We start from the raw sequence: 22327 nt of genomic DNA on the forward strand, positions 1-22327 counted from the left end.
AAAGTATGCATGATAGATATTTCCTTTTTTTACCCTGGCTAGAATACTGGGGTCTACAGCAACAACCTCAGACAAACACTTCATGGCTTTTGTTCGAACAGCAATTGCATTTTCACCAAGTACACGCAGAATCTATTAAGAGAACAAAAAAAAAATCTCAGTTGCTTTGGGAAAGTAATAATGTTTAACACAGACAAAAATGCACAAGAATAACACACAAACTATTTAACTAAAATAAGAATAGCTGTCTACTAAAAATTGAATACATCTTCTCAGACAGTGAAGAAGTGCATGTAAATGATGTTCCATGGCACTGATGACTTGAGCATGGATATTTGATAGATCTCTAAGACTAGTCCAAACAGGATTTATACAGGCTCCATATGCTCACTCTACATCCCTTTGTTTTAAACTCTACTTTTGCCATTCAGATGCAGCTTTCACCATGGCTCTTTTAACAGGAAAGTTGGATTTGGACACTGTAACTCTATGACTTGCTCTGTATGCAGATTAATATAAGTAATGAAACCTAAACCATTGCTAGAGTTCAAACATGTCACCATGCCAACATGCTAGTCCTCTTTTCCCAGAAAAAGGAAAGAAACCACACTGGTCAAACAACAGCTTCCAAAGTGAGAGTAACATGCACTTGTGCAAGCAAATGACCAAATTGGCTTATATTTTCAAATCAAATGAAGATACATTTCATGAGTTAGCACTATCAAATAAGCATGCATCATACAGAAACTGTGAAAAGGTTTTAACATTTTGTAATTATCCTCTTACTGTGTACATCTAATGTAATGATTTTGCCATATACATACACAGACAAAATAACATATGCGCAATATGATGTATGAAATGCATAGAAGAAAAAGAAAAAAAGCACTTATGCCATCAGTACAGAATATGAAAGTATGTGGTGTTACCATGACCTGTTAAATACCTGTGCTCAATAATGAACAGATATTGCACACTACCCCAAATGTGTTTGAAGTCAGAAACCATTGTGTTTCACTGTACTAGGACTTTTGTCAAAACGAGGAGCAAGAAGGAAATGCAGAGGCAGTGGAAGCAGGGACACATGGCCTGGAAAGAGTAAAGGGATGCTGTCTGGATGTGATCAGATGGGATCAGGAAAGCCAAGGCATGGATGGAACTGAGCTTGGCAAGGGATGAAAAGAATAACAGGAAGAGATTCTATAGGTACATTGGCCAGAAAAGAAAGGCCAAGGAGAGTATACCCCATCTGATTAACGAGAAGGGAGAACTGGTAATAACAAACATGGAGAAGACTGAGGTACTCAACAGCTTCTTTGCCTCAGTCTTCACTGCCAGTCAGGCTTCCCACATCTTTCATTTCCCTAAACTGTGGGTAGTTAGGGTCTGGCGGCTGGAAGATGTCGCGCTGTACGGAAAGGTGGAGCCCCTCCCTTGATGGACAGTAGCGTGTGGTCTGTGATGTAAGCAAGCGGAAGTGACGCTATGGGCCTTGGGTATATAACACCATGTGACTCGACAATAAACGCCATTTGCCATCCACCACATTGGTGTCTGTGAGCCGATGGACTGAGCGGCCTGGGGTTGGTCGCCGTGCTGTTCCTGAACCAGGTCGCCACTGCACCCTGAAGGCAACACTAAACCTGTAGAGGAGGGCTTGGGGAGCAAAGTCCCTCCCAATGTAAGCAAAGAGTAGGTTCGAGACCACCTGATGAAACTGAACAAGTACAAATCTAAAGGGGCCCAATGACATGCATCCCAGGGTCCTGAGAGAACTGGCTGATTGAGATCATGATGATGGGATTGAGTGAACCCTCAGCAAGTTTGCAGATGACACCAAGCTGAGTGGTACAGCTGACACAAGAGAAAGAAGGGATGCCATCCAAAGAGACCTGGACAAGCTTGAGAAGTGGGCCCATGTGAACCTAACGAGGATCAACAAGGCCAAGTGCAAGGTGCTGCGCCTGGGTTGGGGCAATCCTGGACAGGAGCACAGACTGGGAGAAGAAGTCATTGAGAGCAGCCCTGCAGAGAAAGACTCGGGGGTTCTGGTGGACAGAAAGCTTGACATGAGCCAGCAGCGCACAGTTGCAGCCCAGAAGGCCAACTGCATCCTGGGCTGCATCAAAAGAGGAGTGGCCAGCAGGTCGAGGGAGGGGATTGTCCCTCGATTCAATTGATTTAATACTTAAAGGGAGCTTATAAAGAAGATGGAGAACAACTTTTTGCTTGGGCAGATAATGAATGACAAGAGGAAATGGTTTTAAACTAAAAGAAGGGAGATTTAGATTAGAGGTTAGGAGGAAATTCTTCACTCAGAGGATGGTGAGGCACTGGAACAGGTTGCCCAGAGAAGTTGTGGATGCCCCATCCCTGCAAAGGTTCAAGACCAGGTTGGATGAGGCAACCTGATCTAGTGGGTGGCATCCCTGCCCCTGGCAGGGTGGGTTGGAACTAGGTGATCTTTAAGGTCCTTTCCATCCCAAGCTGTTGTATGATATGATTTTATGATATTCTGTGATATGATTCTGGCACAGTTTACCTGTGTCAAATAAATATCGAAGCTCTGGGCAAATGGCCTCATAGAGGCCAAGTAGCGAACAATCAAACATGCATCTTCATAGTCCACAGTATCAGAATTCATCCTGCAACAAATCCAATGCGTTAATTAGAACATGTTATAGAAAACAGTTAAAAACATCAAATGCATGGTTAAGAAATCAGCAGTAGTGAAACATACTTTAATGTACTGAACTGAGATGGAGCAGTTTTAATGATGCTACGAAGAAACTTTTTCCGACTTTCTGCTCTATGCATGATTTTTCCTGTGGTCTCAACATCTTTTGCATGATGAGTTCCTTCAGACGAATCCTCATCCTTCTGAGATTTAATTGCTTTCTCTGTCTCCATAGTTGTATCACGGAACCACTGAGCTATATAAAACTTCCGAGAAAACTGGAGAGATACAGCAGGATGCACAGAAAACAAAAAACAACAGATAGAGAAGAGGAAGATGAACTGATTTATAATGAGAGTGAGTCTAATACCTCAACCATATTTTGGAAAAGACAATCAACAGTATATGTTAGGGTGACAATTTAATTGAAACACTAATATACATGACTGAAAGTAATTTTATTCAGTAGACTTGTTATTGAAATTATTTTTATATACAATCACTATTAGAAAGCTGAAATTTACCACTAATGATGCATCGGTTTCTGTGTTCTCATCAAGATAATCTAGCAAAGCCTTTTGTAGCTGTTGAATTTCATCTTCTCCTCCTGAAACCTGTCAGGACAAAGATAGTTGTAAAACAGAATATTGCTCAGTGGTAATTACCATTTGACAATCCGTATATCCATATATAAAATACAGTGAACTTAGTTGTTTTGATAATCGCAGAACATTAACAATTTTTAAGCAATTACCTGTAAACTGCATACAAACTGAATCAAATTAGACTTGGTGATTCCAAAGTCTAAAAAAAAGATTAAAAGCAGCATAAGACTGGTTTTAAAACAGATTGACTGATTTGATTAATTTTCCTTCTATGAACTTGTGTTAAGATCCTCTGTGAGAAAAAAAAAAAGGCTTAAATGAGACACAGACTGACACAAAGTTTAATCTTTAAAAATCATTGTTAGTTTTCTCACTAATAATAAAACACTGAAACAGTGACTTCTCAGGTGAACAAAGGACAAAGGATAAAAGGCAAAACAAGAGTCAAATGAAAAGAAATATGAAAACACAGACAACAGTAGAAAAGTATGGGAAACACAAAGAAATAACTTATCCCTTTGTAAAAATATTTGGTATGTGTTTTCAGGGATAATGCCTATACAGAGAAAGTGCAGCAAGTTTGCTCAATCCATCTAAGAAAGAACTTACAGAGGTTGTCCCCAAACACCTCTGTACTCTAGCATTAAAGAATCATGTTCTCTAAAATTAAATTAAGTTTCTGTCAGTTAAAAAGGCTTGTGAACAAACACACAGTTTATAAAATAAAAAAACAGTCACCTACTACATAAAGCCTATCTACAGAAGAGGATAATAATTTTTCTGTCAAGCACTTTTAAGATGCACAAAAAGTATCTTATGTACAAAACTGTAATATGGGACATGCTAGTGTATCATAGTTGTAAATAACTAAACTGTATGAATGTTAAGAAGAGAATGTATTTTTTCTAAGAGGCTATTGTACGGGAAATAGGTATATCCTGATCTCTTAAATAGTTCTAGCAACAATCTTATATCTGATCAACAGACAATGTACTTCTCCCAAATAGGGATTACAGAGAATAAATCAGTATCAATGAACTTGTTCATTAGTCAGAAACTAACTTTCTCAATATTTACAAAACAGCATAAAAAGAAAACCAACACACCTTTTTTCCTTTGTATTATACTGAAATATGCAGGTCCTTGTAGTTGCTCATATTACAGCAGTAAAATGTTTTTCTTTTTTTCCCCAAAATGAATTAATTCAGGAGTTTAAAACATGTATGTCTACAATGCACATAATACTGATATAGGTTCATTGATACACGTTTGTAATATATATGCAAATTATGATTTATAAGTCCAGCCTTTGACCAATGTTAAATTTTGTAGATAATGGGGTGGGGGAAAAAAATGATGCTTGATGAGTTCTAATTGCTTAAGTATTTTTGAGCAAGTAAAAAACACAGAACAAACAGGGAAAAAAAAGCCTGCAACAAATCATATTCAATATTGATAATAAAAATAGAATAATTTCTGGCTTAAACTTCTTCAGCAACAAAATTCACAACTTATAAGCATCAACTTCAGCATGAACAGCACAAATTGGCAATCATGCCACAAATGCAGCACATAATATTGCTTGCAAACATCACCAAGTAGAAAAATGTACAGTTACAAGTCCAGAAGATTAGAGTATAAAGAGATAAATTAATGAGAGGCATGCATAAGTGTTCAAATCAACTTGTCAATCTATGACAGATTTCAATAAATAATATGTACTGTTTAAAAAAGTCAAAACAGAAGAGATTTTCTCCTAAATCTAATTATATGGGTCAAGAGTCAAAACCACAGTAGAAAATTATAAGCATCCATCAGTCACTGGGGAATACCATAGTAACTATATCAGAGGGTTGAAGGAAACATCTAATAAGAGTCTACGTATTCAATTCATCAGGAAAGAACAATCTGTAGAAGTGTAAGTCCATTTCTGAACAGAAGCAATAATTTAAGTTCTTCCTGATGACTAGATCTGAATATGTCTGCCAATGCACCTTCTTATTTTCTTGCCATCTGAACAACAAAGTGAATCTTAGTTGACATGTACACATTTCCAAGTAGTTATTTTTTCTTATGTTACAAATCATTTATAAACAACACACTGTCTACTCTGACTAATGGTACTGTATAATTTATACCTTCCACAATGTATGGATGGTACTGTCTACCATCATTGATGCTAAGCTTACTGAATATCTGAAAAAAATGCTTTTAGCACTCAATTGCCCAAAGCAATTTTATTTTCTGCAAATGCCAATTGCCTAGTTACTGCCCAATCCTGTTAAAAAAATAAAAATTCAGGTCACCATATTCATATGTGTTTTTCTGGAATATCTTTCAATACCATTTTAACTTCCGGAGATAAAAAAAGAGAAAGGGATCCTTCTAAAATATTTCCCTACCAAGTCTGATGGAGAATTGTCAGAATCACTGCCAATGGAAGAAAATTATAATCCACATAAACGTAAAAATTATATTAAACCAGGAACATAAAGATTTGATACTATATATAGTACAATATTCTAATCGAACAAACTTATGGCAATTATCAGACTCATAAAGGACTAGATGAGCTTCGACTCTTTATTTGAATGCCTGTAAATTTTTAAAGTTGAAGTTTTTCCTCCAGTATAAATCTGTAACAGTCATCCTGAAATACATGCAATAAATCCGGAGTCTTTTTTCAGTAACTAAAAGGTAAATTTGGATAAAATGAATTTGATATGACTACTTAACCTCAGATCCAATCATTCTGATAGTAGTTAGTAGTTCAAAAAGAAAACTGTACGCTCAATAAGAAATGTGCAACTCCATATTTTTAAGAGGACACGTAAGACCTGATGATTTTCTCATCAAACTACATGTATGTGCTGTAAAAAGCTCAGAAGCATGCAACACTTTGATAACTGTTGCTGCCCTTGCAGATTTGGAGACATTTTGATAATCTGCATTAGCAGAAATGCAAATGTACATTCTTTAATGAGATATATGAGCAAGTTCAGGAAAAAAAAACAACAAACAAAACAAAGCAAAGCAATACCAGCTATGTCACGTAAAACCTAACCTTACAGGCTGAAGAGTTTAACTCTCTAAATCACAGAACGGACGAGGTTGGAAGGGACCTCTGAAGATCATCTACTCTGACCCCCCTGCTGAGCAGAATTACCTAGAGCACATTGAGCAGGATGGCATGCAGGTGGGTTTTGAATATTGCCAAAGAAAGAGACTCCACAACCTCTCTGGACAACCTGTTCCAGTGCTCTGTCACCCTCACAGTAAAGAAGTGCCCCCTCATATTGCGCCGGAAGCTCCTGTGCTTCAGTTTGTGCCCGTTTCCTCTCATCCTGTCGCTGAGCACAACTGAAAACAGACCGGCTCCATCCTCTCGACACCCTCCCCTCTGATATTTGTATACATTAATGAATCTCCCCTCAGTCTTCTCTAAAGCCTGTATATGAATGCCATAAGCCCCATTACCATTTTGTGACAGCAAATGCACACATACATATATAATTTTAATGCCTCAAGATAGAATTCAACAGTTGCTCTATTATTTCCTCTGTACCATCAGAGTAAAACTGGTTTTACCACTGTAATTAACCATTTAATATGACCATGAGGGAGATGGTGCAAGAAAGACAGCAATCAACTAAAATCTGTGATACTTATAAATAGAATGCATTTGATTCAGAAATCTGAACAATGAAAACTGATTCTCCACATGCCATTTTTTGGTGGAGAAATATTTTTATTTGTTTTTGTTTTAAACAAATCTTTATAATTTTCAAATATCTGAATGGATATATATCAATACAGCTGGCATGGGATCTCTCACACACCTGTTTGAGGATTCTGGCTATAGGCCCTTGATCCATTTTGCTAGTGACTGCATCTTTCCTCAGTCTTGCAGCTACAGTTCCAAGATAGTCAAGTGATGCAACTCTTAAAGCCATTTCTGTTGATTTGTTACTGAACTGGTGAACCTAAGAAAAGAAAGACATATATTTTTTAAAATTATGTATTTATGCAACTGAGACTCATAGAATCATAGGTTGGAAGGGGCCTTTAAGGTCATCTAATTCCAACCCCCCTGCCATGGGCAGGGATACCTTCCACTAGACCAGGATGCTCAAAGCCCCATCCAGCCTGGCCTTGAACACTTCTAGGGATGGGGCATCCACAGCTTCTCTGGGCAACCTCTTCCAGTGCCTCACCACCCTCTGAGTAAACAATTTCTTCCTTATATCTAATCTAAGTCTACCCTCTTTTAGTTTAAAACCATTACTCCTTGTCCTATCACTGCACTGCCTGATAAAGAGTCCCTCCCCAGCTTTCCTGTAGGCCCTCTTTAGGTACTGGAAGGCTGCTATAAGGTCTCCCCAGAACCTTCTCTTCTCCAGGCTGAACAACCCCAACTCTCTCAGCCTGTCTTCATAGGAGAGGTGTTCCAACCCTTTGATCATCCTTGTAGTTTAATACCATTACCCCTTATCCTGTCAATACACTCCCTGAAAAAAAGTCTCCACCAATCTTTCCTGTAGGTCCCCTTTAAATACTGGAAGTTCACTATAAGGTCTCCCTAGAGCCTTCTCTTCTCTAGGCTAAACAACCCCAGCTTTCTCAGCCTTTCTTCATTCTTCTCACAAGACACTGTTTAAACTTATTAAAAATTCTAACTTCACACACTATATATTTATCTATAGTGTTTTATTTATATTTATTTATATTTATGTTTATATTTATTTATATATTTATTTATATATTTATATGTATTTATATATTAATTATATTTATATTCATATATTTATTATAATATATCCCTATTCTAATTCACACACTATAAAATTATGTCATTTACTATTACACTACATATACACAACCTCTCTACAAATATGCTTGTTAGTTTTCTTTAAATATATACTTTCATAAAGTAAACTAGATGTCTAGTACAGGATATATCCTTTGCAATAACATAGATATTAACCACCATAATATGTATTTCTCATTATTCACACAAATATAATGAAAGCTACATCTTTATCAGCAACAGGACCATAAAATATTTTTCCAAGAAACAGGTTAAATTACTGTGTAAATTACTGTGTAAAACAACTCTCTAAAAATATGTTAGCAAAAATGTTCACATTCTGTAACATTTCACATTCCATAAGTAAATGTACTATTATTTGTATAAAAGCAATCTAATTAATTGTTTTCAGGTTCTGTGCTAAATGAACAGTCTAGAGAAGATATTTAACATGAGCAATTACAGCTATTTGACTTTAATCTAAACAAATATTTGCACTTACTAGATGGTATAAAATGGCACTTTTTAACGTGAAAAATGTCATGGAAGTGTAGAAGTGGACTTTTGTGAGAAAGAGTATACACATGACCTTTTCCAAGTTGCGTATCAATCATCCTCTGACCTAAATTTTAGTATTTATATATTACATAATAGTGATACACATAAGAAAATCCTTAAACACTGCACGTATGCATCAACTATCAGAATGTATTCCTCTAATAGCTGAAACTGAAATAAGTCTTCATAGTTAAAAACAAGAATCCCTTACCAATAGCCTTCCTAATAAGCTAAGGAGCAACTCTGCAGCTGGCCATTCTGGTTTATTGACTGTGGAAAGGAGATCTTGAATGAAGTTCTCAAACAGTGGCCTATAATCTTCTTCTCCTTGTTTACTACCACACCTGTTTAGAAGAAAATGTATTCTGTAAGCAAATTTAAGATCCATTTAAGCTTTTCTTCTGATGTAAACAAAAATAATCCTATGTTTAATCAGGAAAAAAAAAAGTTTTATGCAATTCTAAAAGAAAAAAACTGGAATATTAGCAGAAAAATAATTTTATCCAGTTAAGGACAAATAATTCTAACATTTATCACTATTTTTTCACTGCAGGGAAAGCAGCTAATCCAGGATAGTAGTATTTTTTCCCTCTAAGCTTTTTCATGTATTGTTTTGAATTAAAGTCTGAATGAAGAGGATGAACAAGGCAGGTAAAAAAAAATCTGAACCTCAAGCTGTAGTCCTGTATTTAGGAGGTATTTAGTCTAGACTCTTGAAGTCTGGTCCAACTTATCTCAGAATTATATCTCAGTATTATGCTCTTCAAGGTTAAAATCAGAATGTAAAATTCAAACGTAACATACCTGATAGTGTTTCACTTACACATGACGTTCCTAATGTCTTTAACGATACCAGAAGTATGCAGAGAAATGGCTAGATCTCTAAACAGCCTCTCAGCTTAACAGTAGAAATTAACACGATAAAAATCTCAGGACTTTTTCTAAAAAAAGCTTATTTTGATTATTCAGGTGTGTATATATATATTTATATATATTTCTGTTCAGCTATTAGCATTCCTAACTTTAGTTAAATTAATGTGATTTTAGTTTTTTAGTCATTTTGATGACTGAATGAATCTGGTTTCACCACTTAAATATTTATTCAGCCTCCTCTTTTGTGCTTCAGATGAGTAACAGACACCTGATAAAAGGATCCTACATAAACTATCAGACAGATTCTTAAATGTATAAAGAACTCCCTGCAGAATTTCTGTGCCATAAAAGTTTTGTCTAGAGAGGAAGCTCTCTTAGGGAACTATAATGTACATTGTTATAAGTAACTTTATCGGTTGGTATTTAGCATTGTGAAGTAATTAGGTTTGTCTTCAGCTGTGACAGACTTTATTCAGAGATGGTTTCATCAATATACTAAAGAATGTAAGAGTACTTACTTCTTAAGGAAAATAGAAAGGAAGTTTTGTGCTGTTCTCATGGCTGTTTCATATGAGTTAGTAATAAGCACATCTTGATCCACCTAAAAATAACAAGATGTATTAGTCTAACATTTTAGCATAGACAGAAATATGATTTCCAGATCAACATTTGTCATGCATCAAATAATTATGGCAGACAAAATTACATTGTCTGATTACTAGAGCACCATCATAAAACATTATACCCACAAGCACACAGTCATACCTGCACAAAAAAAAAGTCTCTTTAAAAATATCTTCCTTACTTTTTTGTTCAATTCCTCCTCTGAATTAGAATCTTTTTCTGCTGATGGTAAGTGCACAACACATTGAATAAGCTGCAGAACTAGTGCTGTTACCATTTGAATATACATAGGCTCTCCATCAGTGTCACTGCTATTTAACCTGTTAATATGAAAAGGACAGCATTAACAGTAAAATAAAACAAAACAATTATTTTTGGTCCTAAGTATTTTTTAAATTTAGGAAATTTTTACCACAGATAGAAATCTGTGTTCTAGACATTTATTTCACACCTCAAGACTGCCTCCACCAAGAAAGATAGAACGGTAATTGTTGTAGGCGACTCCCTTCTCAGGCAGGAAAAGGATGAGGTTGAGGGTCTGGACAGTAGTCCAAACCTGGGAAGCAACCCTGCAAAGCATGTCAAGATTGGGGGAAGTACTGAGCATAGGGATCGGGGCCGGGCAGAGCACTGCATCACAACCAGTGCCACAAAAAAAGAACGGAGAGTCTTCGTGATCAGAGACTCCTTGCTGAGGGGCACTGAGGCTCCCATTTGTCACCCAGATAACCTATCCAGAGAGATGTGCTGTCTTCCTGGGGCACGTGTCAGAGACATTAGGAAGGCTCTGCCACAGCTCATTAAACCAGAGAATTACTATCCTCTTGTTGTCATTCAGGTTGGATCCCGGGAAGCTGCAACTAGAAAAATGAGGAATATTAAAAAGGACTTTGCATCCCTGGGAAGGTTGTTGAAGGGATCAGGGGCGCAGGTAGTGTTCTCCTCTGTCCTCCCTCTGGGTGACCGGGACCCAGAAAGAAGAAGGAGAACGGGACAGGTGAATGACTGGCTGAGGGGGGTAGTGTCTGGACCAAGGGTTTGGGTATTTTGATCTTGGGCAGCCCTTTGAGAAGCCGGGTATGTGGGCTGCTGACCGACTTCAACTCAGCAAGTGGGGCACAAGTATGTTGGGAAGCAAGCTCTCTGGACTGATTACCAGGGCTTTAAACTAGGTTTGATGGGGAAGGGAGGGGAGCTAAAAGTGACAGAGAGGTGCTGGGTGAAGTTGTCACTGCTGTCACTGTTGAAGATAGTAGGGAAAAACCTCCGAGTTGTCCCATAGGATCATCCAAGGGCTCCTCAGAGAAGGTAATGATCCTGATACCCCGTCCATAATTTTCTTCTTGCATCCCTCCAGGGGTAACTGAACCTGCTGCTTCCCTAATGTGCCTGTACACCAATGCGCAGAGCATGGGAAATAAACAGGATGAGCTTGAGATCTGTGTATGGTCACGGGGCCACAATCTCATTGCGATCACAGAGAGACATGGTGGGACAGCTCGCATGACTGGAACATTGTCATGGAGGGCTATGTCCTTTTTAGGAAAGACAGGCTGGGGAAATGAGGGGGTGGGGTTGCCCTTTATGTGAGGGAGCAATTAGAATGTACCCAGCTCCACCTGGGGGAGGGTGATGGACAAGTGGAGAGCTTGTGGGTGAGAATTAAGTGGTAGGCTGGTAGGGGGGACATTGTTGTGGGGGTGTACTGCAGGTCACCAGATCAGGAGGAGGAGGTTGATGAGGCCTTCTGCAAGCAGCTGGTAGTAGCCTCACAATCACAGGCTCTGGTTCTCATGGGGGACTTCAATTATCCAGATATCTGTTGGGTAAGCAACTCAGCCAGGCACGCACAGTCCAAATGGTTCCTACAATGGGTTGAAGACAATTTTCTGACACAGGTGGTAGAGGAGCCGACGAGGCAGGGGGTGCTCCTGGACCTTGTCCTTACCAACAGGGATGGGCTTGTTAGGGATGTGAAGGTTGGGGGCAGCTTGGGATGCAGCAACCATGAGGTGGTGGAGTTCAAGATGGAACTTGGTGGAAGAAGTAAGGCTAAAAGCAGGATTGCAACCCTGGACTTTCAGAAAGCCACCTTCAACCTCTTTCGGGACCTACTTGGGAGTATCTCATGGGCTAGGTTGCTAGAAGGCAAGGGTGCTTGTGAGAGCTGGGCAACATTTAAACAGCACTCCTTCCAAGCTCAGGATCACTGCATCCCTAAGAGTAGGAAATTGGGGAAGGGGGGCAGGAAACCTGCGTGGATGAGCAAGGAGCTCATCGATAAGATCAGAAGGAAGAGGAAGGTCTATGAAATGTGGAAAAAGGGCCTGTCCTCTTGGGAGGAGTATAGGAGTGTTGTCAGGGCCTGCAGGGACGCGACAAGGAAGGCTAAAGCCCACCTAGAGATGAGGCTTGCAAAAGAGATAAAAGATAATAAGAAGAGGGTTTTTTTAAGTATGTAAACAGTAAAAGGAAGACTAGGGATAATGTGGGTCCCTTGCTGAATGAGGGGGCTGTCCTGGTAATGGGAGACGCTGAGGAGGCGGGGATATTGCAAGCTTTCTTTGCTTCAGAGACTCCCCCCTGGGGACTCCTAGACCCTGGAGGGAGGAGAACGAGTTTGGGAAGTGGAGGGCTCCCCCCTGGCTGACAAGAGAGTGGTTCGGGAGCATCTGAGTGGGCTCAACACACACAAATCCACGAGTCCCGATGGGATGCATCCACGTGTGCTAAGGGAGTTGGCAGAGGTGATTGCCAAACCGCTCTCTATCATCTTTGAAAGGTCCTGGAGAAGAGGAGAAGTGCCTGAAGATTGGAAGATAGCCAATGTCACTCCGGTCTTCAAGAAGGAGGATCCGGGAAACTACAGGCTAGTCAGTCTCACCTCTGTCCCCAGAAAGGTGTTGGAAAAGCTTGTTCTGGATGCCATCCCCAAGCAATTGGAAGAGAAGAAGGTTATGAGGAGTAGTCAGCATGGATTCACCAAGGGGAAGTCGTGCTCAACCGACCTCATTGCCTTCTATGATGGCATCACCAGCTGGGTAGATAAGGGGAGAGCGGTGGATGTCATCTACCTTGACTTTAGCAAGGCCTTTGATACTGTCTCCCATGACAGCCTGATAGCAAAGCTGATAAAGTGTGGGATAGAGGAGTGGACAGTAAGGTGGGTTGAGAACTGGCTGACTGGCTGAGCTCAGAGGGTGGTGATCGGAGGAGCAGAGTCTGGCTGGAGGCCTGTGACTAGCGGTGTTCCCCAGGGGTTGGTGCTGGGTCCAGTCTTGTTCAACATCTTCATCGATGACCTTGATGAGGGAATAGTGTCTGCCCTCAGCAAGTACACTGATGACACAAAGCTGGGAGGAGTGGCTGACACGCCAGAAGGCTGTGCTGCCATTCAGCGAGACCTGGACAGGCTGGAGAGATGGGTAGGAAGAAACCAAATGAAGTTTAACAAGAGCAAGTGTAGAGTCCTGCACCTGGGAAGGAACAACCCGAAGTATCAGTACAGGCTGGGGGATGACCTCCTGGAGACGAGCTCTGACGAAAAGGACCTGGGGGTCCTGGTGGACGACAGGTTGACCATGAGCCAGCAGTGTGCCCTCATGGCCAAGAGGGCCAATGGGATCCTGGCGTGCATTAAAAGGAGTGTGGCCAGCAGGTCAAGGGAGGTGATCCTCCCCCTCTACTCTGCCCTGGTCAGGCCTCACCTGGAATTGTGTGTCCAGTTCTGGGCTCCCTGGTACAAGAAAGACAGGGATCTCCTGGAAAGAGTCCAGCGGAGGGCCACAAAGATGATATGGGGCCTGGAGCATCTTCCCTATGAGGAGAGGCTGAGAGACCTGGGTCTGTTCAGCCTGGAGAAGAGAAGACTGAGAGGGGATCTCATCAATGTGTATAAATACCTGAGGTGTGGGAGACAGAGGGATTTGGCCAACCTTTTTTCAGTTGTTTGTGGGGACAGGACAAGGGGCAATGGCCAAAAAATGGATCACAGGAAGTTCCGCACCAACATGTGAAAGAACTTCTTAACAGTGAGGGTGACGGAGCATTGGAACAGGCTGCCCAGGGAGGTTGTGGAGTCTCCTTCTCTGGAGATATTTAAGGCCCGTCTGCATGCCTATCTGGGCAGCCTGCTCTAAGGAACCTGCTTTGGCAGGGGGGTTGGATCCAATGATCTTTCGAGGTCCCTTCCAATCCCTTCAATTCTGTGATTCTGTGATTTATTCATTTGTTTCTCTCTTATGAAGTGAAAGATTGGTTCTAACGAAAATATTAAGTATTATTCTTAGGTAGGAGAAATGACTGAAATAGCACACAGATGACTATCAGAATATCTGTGAAGCTCAGTAGTTAAGAATCTACAGAAAATCTTTTCATATCAATTTTTTTTTTAAAGCTTTCCCCTTCATGATAGTAGCCGCAGATAGGAAATGCCCTTTATCAGACCAGAACTAGAATTCTATAGATGAATAGTGTAGTCACTGTGGGATTGAGATGGTGACTTCCTTCTGGCAAAAATCCTAATTCAAAGAGGGTATCTACCAGTTATGGTACTATGCCTACCACATTCCTATTTGCTTGATGTCCGATGATTGTAATCAAAATGTCACGAAATATTAGGCATAAACACTCATGTTACACGTTAGGGTTACTGAATTCTACTTAAAAGTCCCAGTGCATGTATTTTACTGAATATTTTCCTGTTTATCCACCCTAGATCAACTAACCTATTTCATTGGCATTTGTCTGTCTCCAGGGGAAAGCTATATGCAAGCAAGGAACTAAAGCGATGCCAACAACAAATGTTTTAGAATCATTTAAAGCTTCCAACCCCAATTTTAACTGAATTTCAGTTCAGGTCAGATTCTCTCCCAGATTAGACCTGAATCTATTATTTAGAAGATGCACTGAAGTCCAGCTGAAGCACTTAAAACACAGTTAAAGTAAACTGCGCAGTTCCTAAATGAAACTCATTCAAAGGAATATTAATTTGTATTCCTGAAAAGAGTGCTCTGAGTATGTCCTCAAAGAAATTCACCCAGAATTCTCCTATTAAGTTTTAGCAATGAATTCAATAGCTCCATATAAACAGAATGAAAGAATTTTGCAACAGAAACCCCTTTGAATGCACACTAACATTATACTCGTTTACATCCTTAGTGAGAAGACTAACAAGATATTTCAATTATTTTTGTAACCAAATATAAATATGATGGCATAAGAACAGTGACTATTACAAGATACATTTGTCAGGAAACTCTACTCTCACTATAGAGATTTTGAAATATCAACCAGCTTGTAAAGTTGCAGATTTTTTAAGAAATGTTAATGCTGAAACCTAAAATCCCACACATACAAAACTGTAAGTGCTTCTATCTACAAGTTAGCAATCTATGTCAGAAATTACCTGAAGTTTCTCAAACTCCTCTTGCTAGTTGGTAGTCTCGCAAGGGAAGTGAAAATTTCTTCCAGTATTAGCTGTCTATGTTTTTCATACCTGGAGAACACCTATTTAAGAGTCACAGGATTGTTAAAAGTTATTTATTGTTACATTAGATACTGTTTGTTAAATTTATTGTTAAAAGTTATATATAGTAACATAGACTTCACATGACACTTAACGCACACCTTGTTTTTAATGTATTACTTTGTTTTTTCAAAGAAAGCATTTATTTATAAAATATATAAAAAAAATCAAATAAAGATTTTAAAATCTTCTAACAACATAAATGTGCGATAGCTCTTAAAAATACCATATATTTTAAAGATTTCTGTCAATGCCGTATAAGAAAGTCAAATAGTTACTTCATATCTTAGTCTTTAATATTTGCCTGACATGAAATATTCTTTCAATTTATGGGGTCATGGTTGTAGACTTTGCTTCTATTTGTTTAGGCAGAATTCCTTTTATAAATACTGGAGCATATCATCCTTACAAAGATGGAAAACTTCCACTTGAACAAGCACATATATATTTTTCCTGAAATAATATTTTAATAATATACATTAAAAATATAATAATGTATTTTAATATTTTATATTTTGTTTATATATATATAATATTATTAATATTTTTATTAATGGATTTTTCATATACCTACCTCTTCCAAGGAAAATAATTTATTTTATTATAAAAGTATCCTGCTGTTGTATAGCTTATTCCATTGCATAAATTCAAATCTTAACAAAGGAAATGTAGAAAATCATATCGCTAAGATTTCTTACACAAGAAAGAACAGGTAAGAGAAAGGGGTTTGTGTTTATACTTTAAACCACATAACCATAATTAAGTTCCTTGCTTAAGTAGGCTTCCTATAGAAGAAGAAACCTCCTCTGTAAATAGGAGCAACTCAGATTTAATACCGTTCCTAGATTATGATACCGAACTGCAAAACCTTGAGCTCTAATTGTCTACCAGCAAAAATACAGCCTACGTAAATGTCCTAATAACTTTCGGATATACAGGACCATGAAATCACAAATTAAAAATTACTTACTGCAGTCACTAATTTGATGGCACATAACTGTAGCTCACTGACATTTTCTACAAAGAAAGGTGTTATTCCCATAGATGATACCTATGAATGGGCAGAAAGTATTCTAAGTATATTTGACAGGCAAACTGATATTCATGCAATTTTACAAGCAGATTATTCATTCAGTAGATAAGGTATTCAACAACACATTACTTCATATTATTTGCAAATTTAATACAATTAGGTTAAACTTTATCTTAGGTGTACAATAAAAACCATTAAATATTTAAACATGAAATGTTCTTTTCCTGCAGAAGAGAACAGGAAGATAACATACTACACAACAGACTAGTCAGTCTAATGTTAACCATTTAAAAAGTTTGTACCGATTTTATATTTCATGTCATTGACATAATCACACTTTACAGTCCCTCTGGGAAAAAATAAAAAATAAAACAAAAACCCCACAACATTCTCAGACAGAAATTCTTCTGATAAAACTTACCTGAAGAATAGTTGTATCAGTAAGAAGCTGTATCTCTAGCAACTCTGACAAACTGCTGACAATGTCACAAACTTTGTTATACAACATCACTATAACTCTTTGCTTGTGGGTGGAACACTTAGCGCGTTTTGCTTTTGAACTTAAAATACCACCTAGAAAATCAAAATTATTTTCATTAATTTTTTCAATGTTTCAGTTGCATCAAATACTAGAAAGATGATCGTTTTCTCAAAAAATGTCCCCCAAACAATTACACAATGACAGCATTGTGAATACAACTGTTTACAGGAAAAAAAAGTAGCAACAGCTGGAAAGCAAGAATTTCATATGACATTAATTTTTCATAATTGTTCTGAATTCTAGATCCAAAATTTTTAAAACAGTTCTTGAAGTTGGACACCCACATCTGATTATATATATATAAAAGACAACAAAATGCTAAATGCAAAATAATTTTCATTGAAATAAATCATTATATAAACAGAGATTATGACTATAAAGTGACTTATTCATACATATAATAACTATATGCACAAGGCAAACTTCAGACACGTTTCTAAATAGTTTGGTCTAAATGGCACTATAGTTATTGCAGTAAACCTAAATATTAGTACGACTAAGTTATTTAGGGGATGCACTTAAGTAATTGTTATTTTTCTCTACATTTCAACATCTTCAAAATAACAGAAAACATTAACTCAGATGTTGTATGAGTTATTAGAGAACTATCAGTATAAGAGTTGCATATAAAAATAGTCAGGGAAGTCATATAACTTGTATCATCATACAATAGATTAAAAAAAAAGGAAAACATAATTGAGATCAGCCCTGATGAGAAGGACCTGAGGGTGTTTGTTGATGAGATGCTCAACATGAGCCAGCAATGTGTACTTGCAGCCCAGAAAGCCAACCGTATCTTGAGCTGCATCAAAAGAAGTGTGGCCAGCAGATTGAGGGAGGTTACTCTCCTCCTCTACTCTGCTCATTTGAGACCCCAATTGGAGTACTGTGTTCAGCTCTGGGGCCCCCAGCACAAGAAGGACATGGATGAATTAGAACGAATCCAGAGAAGGGCCACAAAGATGATCAAGGGGCTGGAACACCTCTCCTATGAAGACAGGCTGAGAGAGTTGGGGTTGTTCAGCCTGGAGAAGAGAAGGTTCTGGGGAGACCTTATAGCAGCCTTCCAGTACCTAAAGAGGGCCTACAGGAAAGCTGGGGAGGGACTCTTTATCAGGCAGTGCAGTGATAGGACAAGGAGTAATGGTTTTAAACTAAAAGAGGGTAGACTTAGATTAGATATAAGGAAGAAATTGTTTACTCAGAGGGTGGTGAGGCACTGGAAGAGGTTGCCCAGAGAAGCTGTGGATGCCCCATCCCTAGAAGTGTTCAAGGCCAGGCTGGATGGGGCTTTGAGCATCCTGGTCTAGTGGAAGGTATCCCTGCCCATGGCAGGGGGGTTGGAATTAGATGACCTTAAAGGCCCCTTCCAAACCAAGCCATTCTATGATAAATATAATGTGAAAAGATTTTTCAAAATCTCTGAGCATACTAACCACCATGAGGATCCACTCTATATACAGGGTCATATTGAGGATAGAGAGTGTTCTGCAAATGAAATTTTGTGTATTGAATAACTCTTTCTATTACATCCTCAATATATACGGCTTTAGGCATATTTGGCGATGTCATAATATTGATAGCAGTAAGACAAGCATCTGCAGATTTTGTCACTCTCTCCATAATAAGATCTCTCCATAATCTCTCCTCATCTTCAGTGTCATTGTTCTGTAACAGGAAAGAAAAGCAGGGTAGTGTGAACAGAGTCAAAATTTTATCCTTACCAAGTACTATATAACAGTAACATTTTAATATATATCAATGGTAAGCACTACGAAGATTGCAACATTCTCTACTTAAGACTGATGTCCCTTAGGCAAAATCTGAACATTAACATTTTCCTTAGTGCTGTATGTATGCTGTTTGCTGCTTTGACAAGTCTAATTTTCACCACTAGAGAGAATTCTCACAAAATAAGACTGTTATAAATCACATGAAATTAATGAGAAGACTACTTTCTCCACAGACTGACTCATCTATTACCTATGGGTTTAAACTATGTCTTATCAAATATGACCATTTAAGTTTTAGCACTGGGTACATAATTCCTGTATTTCTGTGTTTGTACAAGTTATAAAAACAAATAAACAAGAGGCTAATTATGAGTATGCTGTTGGCTTTCCTTGTAAAAAAATAAGGGGTTGGTAAAACACTAATTTCTAACCTTATCAACTTTTTTCCCTTGAATCTAAAAAAATATTGCAGTGCATTACATATATGGTAAAATATATATTAAAAAAAAATAATCAACAGACACCTGCAAATCAAGAGATCCCTATAAAACTATTCCATGCAAGAAATTTAAGTTATTTGTATCTTGCACAAAGGAGGCTTTAAAAATACAAACAATTGGTTTTAAAACCTTTCTATTTTCTTGCTCATTAATCTTGGTAATAAAAAGAATCTGCAAGTGCATTTTGCCTTTGAATAATACCCTGACATGGAGGTAGGTTATCTTCACTGCACTGTAAAAATAGTATAAATTTACTCCTTAGCAGAAGGTTTCTTTGCCATAATGATCTAAATTATATTTAATGGGTTTTAAGAAAAATCTAAAACTTGTTTGGCTAAAGATTGCTTCTTTTTTTAATTGAAGCTTTGTCTCTGAATTGCAATCATGGGAAAATTTCAATAAGTGCTTAGTAAACTTGTGTTTTACTACAGAAAGCTAAAAGAAAAATATCACTTTAAAAGCACTGGCAAAAAGGCTCAACCATATTGCAACAGAGCAGGAAAACCGTCACCTTTTCACTTATTTTTCATATTGCTGAAGTCATTCAGAACTGTATAGTGAAAACTTATTTTTTAGGTAGTCCTGTGTGGAGTTAGGAGTTGGACTTGATGATCATTCCAACTCAGGATATTCTATGATTTAAAATGCCTCCTCAGTTCTTAATGCTCAGGGGAGGAATATGCTCTGCATGAAAGCTGTACTTTCTTCCACTGTGTAAGGGAAGTTTTATGGAAAACTAGCAAAGAAATTTCCACTGGTGCAAGTTATACCAATTACCACAAATATTTAAGGATGAAACAATAATATTTAAAATTAAGTCAAGAGACAACTTGATTACTCCCAATACATCTGTTTGTTAACAATACTACAGTAAAATGTTTAGTACTGAATTAATATAATCAATTGAATTTTACTTCTAATCTTAAAATTTGACAATCTGTTAATCATATACATATAAAATCAGAAATTCCTTTCACACACATGCACAGTATTTGAAATTATCACTAAATGGGACTCAAGTGAAGAAAATCCTATGCTGAACAGTGGTATGAAATGATCTAATTTGAAACTCACATGGTTAAGTAATGTAGAAATCTTTGATCCATCTTGGATATTCTTCTCCAAAATATTCAGGACCTTTACCGTTTTATCTGTTGAAAGCTAAAACAAGAAAACAAATCAAGCAACTGTAGACACACAAAGGCTTCCAAATTGCTGAAAAGATGTCTATGGATGAAGGATAGAAAATGTTGTGTAATTCCAGCATTAAACTTAAATCGTAAGCACTTTTGAGATAAGGATCGGATTTTGACTTGTCAGTTTCTGACACAGCATGACTAAGAATGCTGATAATAACTAAACTAGTGAAATATGTTCTAAGATTGCAATGAAACTGCATTTTTCAACCAAATCCATAGGAATAGGTTTAAAACTGCATATCTGCAAATAATGTATAGTTATACACTCGATTCTAGAAATTGAAATTTACCAAAACCAAGTATGAATCACTAATTCTAGCTGAACATATAGAACTTAGAAGAAAATCCAAAACTTATGGACAAACAGAAATAAAATTAATTGATATTTGAGTGCTAATACAGAGGAAATGTATTCTTAGTAATCATGTTGACTTTGAAAAACTAGCATGTTGAAAAAAAGTAACTCAAACTCGCTTACTGATGTTCTACAGAATTACAGTCAAATAATCTGTAGAATATGCTGAACTCCAGAAGAACCAGTTTCACTCATACAGATAATAGTGGTGCTCACCTTTAGAAGCAACACATTTCTGACTTTATGTACACGTGTATGTACAAAACTTAGGGAATAAAGGTTAAGGGTGAGAACTATCAAGAAGGATCAAGAAGGCAAAATACTCAGGTTGAAAATATCCTACAAATGAAGGTAGGGAGGACTGAAGAAAAGGCCAGGAAGAATACCTAAATCTTGGGTTAAAGAATATCCTTCGGAGTGACTTGTATAATAAGTAGCTTCACAGACACTTCATAAACATAGTAAGTGGTCCAGAGCAGGCAGAGTTAAGAGTGTAACATAAGACTGCCCTAAGCCAAGAGTTCTAGGAAGATAAGGAAAGCAAGAACATTGTTTCTAGAGGTGTGATACCAACAGTTTGCACCAGCACAGAAAATTCCCTTGAACCAAAGTCAGGAAGAGCATGACAAAGAAACCACAACATGTAGTCTACAGAACATGAATCTTATTACCTGGGTCATTAAATCTTTTAAGTTTGAAAGGGTTTTCTGGAGAGAGGGTACAAATAGGCAATTCGGTATGATGCTAGATGAACATCATATATTTACAATGCACTGACAGATTATATTAGAAAGGGTGGATTTTTTGACTTTGCTGGTAAGGTCTGTTTTACTGTGGTTGCTTAACACTAGCTGTAACGAACAAAGACTATAGATTGATGAGCTTTTGTGAAAATAGATTAATAATTTTAGATTTTACTGCTCAGACGTTTGTGTTACACATTGGTACATTGTGCATTGTGCTCTCAGTCACTGCTGACACTGAATGTTATTACACTAGATATGTGCTTTTTGTATATTTAACAAAATTAAATGTTCAAAAGAGGCAAAGACTATGAAAATGTACCTTGTCCATAATGCCCATTGCCTTGATTTTTGCAGATTCACTACCCAACTCGCTAAGCTGATGTTTTCCCAGTAGCAATTCCTGTGGAATCTCATCATCATCGCCTTAAAAAAATGAAATAAAAAAAAAAATCACATTTCTAATAAGACTTCAAAAAAAACAACACTATTTACAGCTAAGATGAAAAAGCAAACACAAGAAAACTTGATAAAGTACTGATTTTACATCTA

The 22327-nt window shown here is 37.7% G+C and overlaps 1 protein-coding gene across 7 annotated transcripts in view; it reads right to left on the bottom strand.

Annotated features, from left to right (window-relative positions):
- Nucleotides 1-22327, bottom strand: part of LOC137847005 (nipped-B-like protein) — a 199244-nt gene that overhangs the window by 26511 nt on the left and 150406 nt on the right. For all 7 annotated transcript variants that reach the window (XM_068665187.1, XM_068665185.1, XM_068665189.1 and 4 more), the window contains 14 exons: nucleotides 22098-22201; nucleotides 20553-20639; nucleotides 18682-18913; nucleotides 17126-17277; nucleotides 16642-16722; nucleotides 15552-15652; nucleotides 10326-10464; nucleotides 10039-10121; nucleotides 8859-8991; nucleotides 7122-7265; nucleotides 3202-3291; nucleotides 2741-2955; nucleotides 2543-2645; nucleotides 34-132 (listed from right to left, as the gene is read on the bottom strand). In XM_068665187.1, coding sequence (XP_068521288.1) covers nucleotides 34-132; nucleotides 2543-2645; nucleotides 2741-2955; nucleotides 3202-3291; nucleotides 7122-7265; nucleotides 8859-8991; nucleotides 10039-10121; nucleotides 10326-10464; nucleotides 15552-15652; nucleotides 16642-16722; nucleotides 17126-17277; nucleotides 18682-18913; nucleotides 20553-20639; nucleotides 22098-22201 — 1763 coding nt within the window. The remainder of the gene's footprint in view (nucleotides 1-33; nucleotides 133-2542; nucleotides 2646-2740; nucleotides 2956-3201; nucleotides 3292-7121; nucleotides 7266-8858; nucleotides 8992-10038; nucleotides 10122-10325; nucleotides 10465-15551; nucleotides 15653-16641; nucleotides 16723-17125; nucleotides 17278-18681; nucleotides 18914-20552; nucleotides 20640-22097; nucleotides 22202-22327) is intronic.

This window comes from Anas acuta, chromosome W (assembly GCF_963932015.1).
Source record: "Anas acuta chromosome W, bAnaAcu1.1, whole genome shotgun sequence".
NCBI lineage: Eukaryota > Metazoa > Chordata > Aves > Anseriformes > Anatidae > Anas > Anas acuta.